Here is an 8,470-nt window from a genome sequence, read left to right on the forward strand (position 1 = left end):
ATTGATGTAGCAGAAGCCGTTATGAAACTTAAGCAGCCTTTGCATGGTCCCTATCTCTTCGCCGGGTTAGGCCTTTGCTGCATGCCAAGAGCGTTACAACTTTCTTCCAAAAGAAAGCGGAATTGGTTTTCCTGCCATGTGTATAACTCTTGCTTATGAAAGGGGTCGTTTAATGCATTGCCTGCACCAGTTTTTGTTTTCCACACAGTAAAAACTGCTAAATCGCGTTCCGTGAGCGGCTTACAAAAACATGGAAAGCAATAATCCGAAGATGAACTCGATATTGTGCTTTAAGTTTAAAAAGCATGTATGAAACACTAATTGTGTCATTTTTGTCAATCAGAATGTATATAAATGCTAATTATGTCAGTTTTACACCAAAAAAGGTTTAATAAGGAATTTTAAGATGAAAGATCAGAAAATATGGTTCTTCTGACATTGCTCAATTTGTTCCAAATGGGGCTGAGGCAATATGGTGTATACAGGTTTAGGACTGAACACTGGGTTTCAGTTGGGGAAAACAGAAGGGCATGGACGCTAGAAAAATGGAGCAGGCAACAAAAGCACACAAGGCGCTTTTAGCACACTTGAAATCATTCTTTACTTCACTATTGATAGAGATACTTTTACATGCAAAGCTAAGACAGTATCAGAAATTGACACAGTGGTATATTCATAGAATTAGCCTGCCAACACTTCAGAATGATTTCTTAACCAAAAGAATTTATATATTAATGATGATTTCATTTTCAATTTCGAGCAGCTTGTTTTCCTTTCACTTCATCACTGATCCTTCCCACTATACAATTCATAAACTATAAAATCAGCAACAGTCAGAGTCAGCTTTTGAAGGCATTCTCAAGAGATTCTTTCATACAAAAATTCCATGCTACCAACGCTGCTCCAACTGCAGGCTCTACCTGATGGTGATTCAAGAAAAAAAATAAAGCAGCATTGTAAAAGAGCATACCAGAAATTCCACAAAATAACATCTGTGTACACAAGCATATGGGTTGCTAACTTGGTCGTTAGTAGGACTTCTGATAAATTATAGAAACAATTAGTGTTCCTTCCTTAGTCTATTTGTGTGTTGTCCACTTTTCATCTACTCTAATTATCGTTTGACGTGAAGACACTTTTCCTTTTTATCCAAGATAGGGAAGCCCACCAATAGAAACTGTACTCAAGAAGCCATCTACGGAAAGTAGCAGGCTCACCCTTTAAATCTCATTTGCTTCAAATATCAAAAGTTTATTGAAGTGAGGCACAAAATATGCTTACCTTCGGCCTAATAGGAACTGCCCCCGGGTAGTCCTTGGAGATGCATTTAATGACTTCCTCTCCTATATCCCACCTCTTATTTTCATCAAGAACACCACCAACCATGACAAGGGGAAAAGAATCTTTTCCCTCTGCAATTATTTTATTCAAAAAATGAAATTAGCATGCAGAGTAGGGACTCCCTACCTTTCAATTATTGCAAGGCAGTATATAAACTCGAATCTGATACACATATAGAATATCCATCATGAACACAGCAATAATACAACACCATAAGTAGAAGGAATGGGTATAGCACAAAGGCAAAACATTTGAAAATAAAATAAGCCAGTAAGGAATAGCAATAACTTTTCTGCTCCCTGTATGCAGTTTATTAAGCATTTTCTTTTTCGCAACTGCATATTTAAATAGTGTCACTACCCTACCACTAAATGATTAATATTTTATGAAGTCATGCATAACCTCATGACCTATTATACATCACACAAATCCAAAAAAGAATTCCTTTAATTTTTTTCAGTTTTTTGTTCAGTATGTCACACCTGGACCACACAAGCCAAGTCTTTGAACAACAGCTTTCACACTCAACCTCAACTCCTCGACTGAATCAAACAAGATCTTATTTGCAACCTCATCACCAGCAATTGCACAACATACAACAACTGGAACAAGTGCTGCAATGCGAGCCCAAGATGGATCTGCATAGGTCCACCTGAAATCCAATAGAAAATTATAGTGGTTATCTGATACCCCATACAATTACATCCCGGATACTCATTTCTATCAAGGTTCTCAATTCATTTTCCTCAAGAAGGTTCGCAGAGACATACAAAATACCACATACCCTTTAAATGAAACATATTCCAATCGAGAATGCATGACAAATTCAATGGAAAAGATACATATAATTGCCATTTTAAGATCAATGGGGTTATTTCCACACCCCTATGTGAGATGCGACTGACTTTTGACTCCTCTCACGTAGAGGTGCAGATAAAACCACGTAATCTAAGAAGAATAATCTCAAGATATAAAATGTTTGCATGCCAATGGAACCAGAGAACGTAGATCATACACATCTATACCAGGTTTTAGCTACTACAATAAGTGGAACTTCCCACATATTTACAGATTGCAACAAATATATGACAACTAGTAACACCATTTAGCTACTACAATAACCAACACCATTTGAGGGATTGCAACAAACGAATTTACAGATTGATGGAACAAACCTTGTCATTTATTTTCGCCAAAACTGCCTTAAAGATTGGCTGCAGACTGTAAGATCCCAAAATGACAACTAGTAACTTCACCAATATATGTGAAGATGACAATTATAAGTTTCAGATAGATACCCGATGAGTTCATCTGGAGAAGAAAGACCAAGCTTCCCTAAAATACTAGACATAAGCATTGTATGTGGACCACGACCATCATGGGCCCTTATTACAGCGGTTAATGCCTGTGCAGCTATTCCGTATCCACTGCAAGTAAAAAGAACATTACCTTCAGTAAAAACTTCTGGGAAAGGAAAAAGACGGATATCGTAAAAAAGAAGCCCACATCCTGAATGCAGAAACTACCAGAATACTACTCAAAAAGTGATATTAAGTTTATTTGACACATTGATTGATTTATACATGGCCACGAAATCTTACAATTAAAGCACAACATTATCAGGCAGGAAGCAACTGTAGAATATAGATGGATCACAATCATACTGCTGGGGAGTTTAAATCGTCAATTTATAAAGTTCAATGCAAAATGATGAGCAGGAAAGGGAAAATTAACAATGAAAATAGAAAGAATTTTACGGGATTTCAACAGTAAGATTAATTCAAAACATATAATCAAGAAGTGAGTAAAAGTGGAAGTCTTTTTCCCAGTGATTGTTTCTTCTTACAACCCTTATATCATTTCATGTACTTGATGGTTAAGGTGACCTAGATACAAAAGATGTAGGAAACCTCCAATGACAACAAGGAACCACCTTCATTAAAGTAGGAGCATCTCGGGGACAGAGCTAGAAATAGGAAAATCAAGAACCGAGCAACAAGGCTATACCTTCCCCAATCACCTAAGGTAGGTCCTGCGCCAGCTGCCCGAGCTTCTCTACCGTCTTCTGTGAACCCATATGCAATGGTCCCCGTGCCAGCAATTAGAACACACCCATGAAGTTTTCCCAAAGTCCCACAAGCTAGAGCTGCCACAGCATCATTCTGAACATACAACCTTGCATTGCTGGGGAATACATCCCTGTTCATATCAAGACAAGATTAAAGCTTTTAGTAGTAAACATTAATCAGAGATTGATATGTGCCAAAACCAACAAGGGCCTGATGAAAGCAATAAAAAATAAGCACCCAACAGGTAAATAACTTTAAAAGTAAAATAAATATTTTTAAAAAACACATACGGGAACAATGTGCGATCATAGAGACTTGAAAGTAATACCTAAGCCAATCTAATATCCTCTGCTGATCAGTGGGATGGTTGACGCCAGAAACCGCCAAACAAACAGCTCGAACCGCCGACCGGTTCGAACCGGACTTAGCCAGCGCTTCAGCCATCACCTGCTCCAATGTATCCCTTGCAGCAGCCTCTAAGGTTTAACAACAAGTTATTCAATTAGATCAGATACAAAAATCAAAACAGTTGCGATCAACTGACAAAACATGAACAGATGAACAATTACCGCCAACGCTGTTGTGGTTGGTGCAACCGGCGACTGCTCGAGCAAGAATGGGAACTGGGTCGGGGAGAGGATCGGAGAAGGGCAAAATCGGCATGCAAATGCAGACGGTGGAGGTGGTGCCGCCGTCTAAACCCAAGATGACGTCTCCGGCGCCGGCGGCCACCGGCATTTGGTTCTCAAAGTCCCAGACTTCGCCATTCCTGTACCGCTTCATCTGGGTTTTTGGTGGTGATTGGATTGAATTGGATTTGAGTGTTTGTTTTGACGAATCAGAGCTTTAAAAGGCTCCAATGGAGGCGTGCTCTCTCTGTCAAAGACACATAGGGATAATAGGAAGAGAACAAGAAAGAGGGTTGGGGGAGTCAGATGTTTTTGGGACCGTGTTCAAAAGAAAATAATATTCATTTCAAATGGTGGGGCTTTTTTGTTTTGGTTCTCGGACGGCAAAATGGGGGGCCATAAATAAATTTATAACTCATATGCTAATGATTATTATTTCTAATTGAAGATGCTTTATTCATAACTAGCCACTTGCACATGCGTTGTTTTTTTTTTTTTTTTTATTAAGAAAAAATAACATGGATACGTTCTATAAAAGTAAAACTTATTATCTATTTTTGTTTTTATTTTTATTTTTTTAAAATATGAAAATGTGTATTTACCATATTATCATAATTTAATTAATAATTTCAATTCTTAATATTTGAATTAACCAATGATATTTTCTGATATTTTGAATGTTTCACCATTCTCTGTCTTTTGCTTTATATAGCTTTATATATATATTATGTTCTTTGATGATTTGGAATTTTTTCTCATAGATTATTTTCTTTACTTCTGTCAAATTCTTTCAAATATTTTGTTAAATTATTTGGTTTGGGACAGTTTAGTCGTATCATGGGTTGATTAAATTATGGTTGTATTTCTTTGCTTCCATAATCATTTTGACGTTTTCAAATTTTTATTTTAATGGCAATCTAAACATAATTCACAATATCTATTTAGAATTATAACTAATCCCATGGAAAGCTAAAAACAACCCTTGCAGCTAAAGCAAGATGGTGCACTTGAATTCACATTTGCAATCAACTAACCAATTCATGTACATGTTGAACAGAATTATGTATTGTTAAAGGTGTGGTATGGATAAGAAAGACTATGCAATCCTCCCAAACCAAAGTCCCAAGCTAAAATACTGATGACAGTTGCTCTGCTTCCTTTCTAGAACGCAAGGCGTTGGCAAGTTGGGGAAATGAGGGTTTTCCAACTAACGATCAAGGTTCAAGCAGGAGGGCATCGATGTTCCGTTTTCCTTCTGGGCCCTTTGTGTACCACGATGACACATAATCTCCATAAACAACTTCCCGGTAGAGGGGAGGAGTTAACGCACTGGTAAGCTCAGAAGCAGGGGATACTTTCACCGTCTTGGCTGGATCATGAAATGTAGCAACTGAGAGCCGTGCCTGATTGGAATTGGTTATAGCCCTATGTTGAGCACTCCTGTACTTCCCATTGGTCATTATCTGCAGGCAAGATAATCCACTGTTAGAGAATAAACATAATTCACATTATTGCTCCACTTGTTCAATTAATTTCATTCTACAAAAACAAATCCTATGAAAGAAAACGCACTTAGATCCAAAGAATGACAAGAATCCTGTAAAGCACATGTTGGCAATTCGATTATCAGCTTAGAGAGAAGACATTGATAGGTATAACCCTTAAGCACTGCATTTTTTAGTTTCAGATCGTCTCAGCTCAAGTCCACTAGGTACAATCCCAAAACTGAACCACTTAAATCAGTACCTTTGAGTATTGATCCAAGGCCAAACCCAACAGTGAAAGTCAGTTTCGTAGTGGTTGGATTAATTAGAGGTTCCTCTACATGTCACAGTTATTTGTGATCTAAGTTAAAGCCAATTATTACGACAAATCAGAAAGGACAATGACCAAGCCTCAATGTGTTCCATGGGACCCAAACTTAATATCCCTAACCAAATCATATAAGAACAATGAAAAGAGATAGAAAAATAAGTACAACTGAGGGTTGATGTCATGCCAATGTCTAGAAATAGTGGTTGTCAATGACATCAAACAATTAGCAGCTTTATTGAAGACAAAATAAAGTGCTTAAAAAAATTATGGCTTAACCCTTGCACGAAGTGTAAAAGCAGGCCTATGATAAACAGTGCGACTCCTTATAGACTGACAGATTTTGCAACATGTGAAATTTTTAGTATGTCATGACCAACAGCAACTAAGAGCACATATACCAAGCAGTAGGTCTTAACTTGGTTGGCTACACATACAATCAACGTAGAGCCATATTAACCTATGTTTATTCTCAAACCATTTGTCCTAATTGACCAAGAATGAACAAAAACCATACCAAAGAAAACAAAAATGAGGTTACTTGGTCAGCTTGTCCTCCGGTCCCCTCAAACGAATACTATAATAACAGGCTGAAAATCAATACGTCAAGCAAATATAAAACAAAAACGATCAGAAGCCTGGCCAAGACCGACAGATAAGCACAACTACCCAGACAAAAACGTTGATGTCTCTAGACATAATAGAACATATTGCTACAAGTACCACTTGATTCAATTCAATATCATCGAGAAGCCTAAAAGCTCAAAGAATACCATGAAATACACTCATCACGATTCATCCACTGAGAGTTTCCTGGGATTCAAGCATATTTTTATCTGGAGAAAATGTGATTCGGCAAACGATAATTCCAAAGCATCATGGTAATGGACTGAATATATTTAAGAAGGCATGAGCATCAACTGACAACGACTCAACTTCTCTTATTAATAATAAAATTAAAGAAGGCACAGTGCAAGACACTTCTCCATGCCTATTTTATTTCAGAAAATCCTTCGAATCTTTTAATAGACTAATAATACAAAGTCATAACAAACAAAGTTGATCATAGCAATTTGACACTGTTCAAGATAAGTTAAACTCACTGCATTCTAATTTCTACTGCCCTCCTTCCTTTCTCACCAATTTAGCTCATTTCTTTAATATTCAACAAAAGTTTTCAACTTTATTACAAAAGAACATGTTTAACCAATTTAGCTCATTTCTTTATAAAAATGAAAACTGCAAATTTTTCATAGTTTGGTCACCTAAAAGAAGAATAAGAAGGTGTGTGTTTGATGTTTGATAGATGATGAGGTACCTCGGTTTGGTCAGCTAGAAGAACAACAATGGCATCACCACCCAAAGGCTTCACAGGAACCCACTCTCCGTCTTTAAGCACCTCAAGCCCACCCACCTCGTCCTGGACCAACAGCGTAATCGCACCAAAATCCGAATGGGCCTGCAGGCCCAAAGTCAGCTCAGGCTGAGGACACGGTGGGTAATAGCTGATCGTAATGTTCTGCCAAAACTCCCCAACCGCCTCCTCTAAACGCCGCGTTTCAAGCCCCAGGCTCTCGGACGCCAGCCCCAGCAGCTCTCGCGCCAGCGAAGCAATTTGATCGCTGTACTCGGAAACCACCTGGCGGTAATCTGCGGGGAAATGGGGCCATCGCGTGGGGTTCCGGCGCCGGAGGGGGAGGGTGTGGTGATCGAAGTAGTCCCTCCAGTCCAAAACGGTGTCGTCCTTCTCCAGCATCCGGCTGCCGTAGCCCTCCGACGCCGACGAGCTCGGATCGCACGCATACTTGAGTTTGTCTTCGACTGAGCTGTCGTTGAAGAAGGTGAGGCCCGCGCGCTTGATGGCGTCGACTATGCTGGCAGGAACGCCGTGGTTGGTGACGTGGAAGGCGCCCCAGTCCCGGCAGGCTTGCCCAATTGAGGCCCGAACCGAATCACGTCGGGTCGGGTCGAGGCCGAAAAGGTTGATGAGCGGAATGTTGGTTGAAGAAGAAGGTAGATTGGGTCGGTGCTGGGGAGGTTGAATGTATTGTGGCGGGACTTGGTTGAGGCCGGCTTGGGCTAAGCTTTGAACTCTGATGGGCTCCGCTGATATTTCCATTTCTATCGAATTGGAATGAATTTACAGAGAGAGATACAGAGCGATGTGATGATGAAGACGATGATACCGATTTTATAGTACGGAGTTATTCAAGCATATAAAAAACTGTGCTTTTTGTTATTTCTTTCCCGGCAGAAAATAAATACGTTCAGTAAAGAAGCGCTGTATTTACTGATTAATTAAAGTGATTGGCAAAATTTATTTGGGTTACAAAATTGAGCAACATACGCTACGTTAGGAGAAAACTTACATAGCGATAGGGGTGGGCACTCAAACCGGCAAACCGAAAATTCAAGCCGAACCACACTGAACCAAACCGGAAAAAAACCGAGTTGACCAAAAAGTCAAAAACCGGTCAAAAACCGAACCGGACCGGTTTGGACCGGATTCGGATCTGGTTCCATGTCTTCAAAAACCGAACCGGGCCGAACCGAACCGGTGAAACTAAAAAAATATATAATTTCAATATATATTTATATTTAATGCTATATTTTTAATTT

At 39.1% G+C, this 8,470-nt stretch overlaps 2 protein-coding genes across 2 annotated transcripts; both read right to left on the reverse strand.

Annotated features, from left to right (window-relative positions):
• Positions 1 to 577: 577 nt before the first annotated feature.
• LOC117623246 (N-acetyl-D-glucosamine kinase) lies at positions 578 to 4,433 on the reverse strand. Its single transcript, XM_034354153.1, has 7 exons — positions 3,980 to 4,433; positions 3,739 to 3,886; positions 3,349 to 3,540; positions 2,640 to 2,768; positions 1,824 to 1,993; positions 1,282 to 1,412; positions 578 to 920 (listed from the first exon to the last, which is right to left on the reverse strand). The coding sequence occupies exons 1-7, from the start codon at positions 4,191 to 4,193 to the stop codon at positions 840 to 842; spliced, it is 1,065 nt and encodes a 354-aa protein (XP_034210044.1). The 5' UTR covers positions 4,194 to 4,433; the 3' UTR covers positions 578 to 839.
• Positions 4,434 to 5,003: 570 nt separating this feature from the next.
• Positions 5,004 to 8,103, reverse strand: LOC117622102 (probable 2-oxoglutarate-dependent dioxygenase At5g05600). Its single transcript, XM_034352646.1, has 2 exons — positions 7,170 to 8,103; positions 5,004 to 5,502 (listed from the first exon to the last, which is right to left on the reverse strand). The coding sequence occupies exons 1-2, from the start codon at positions 7,968 to 7,970 to the stop codon at positions 5,254 to 5,256; spliced, it is 1,050 nt and encodes a 349-aa protein (XP_034208537.1). The 5' UTR covers positions 7,971 to 8,103; the 3' UTR covers positions 5,004 to 5,253.
• Between the last annotated feature and the right edge of the window lie 367 nt (positions 8,104 to 8,470).

The sequence above is a fragment of the Prunus dulcis genome, chromosome 3 (assembly GCF_902201215.1).
Source record: "Prunus dulcis chromosome 3, ALMONDv2, whole genome shotgun sequence".
Lineage (NCBI taxonomy): Eukaryota > Viridiplantae > Streptophyta > Magnoliopsida > Rosales > Rosaceae > Prunus > Prunus dulcis.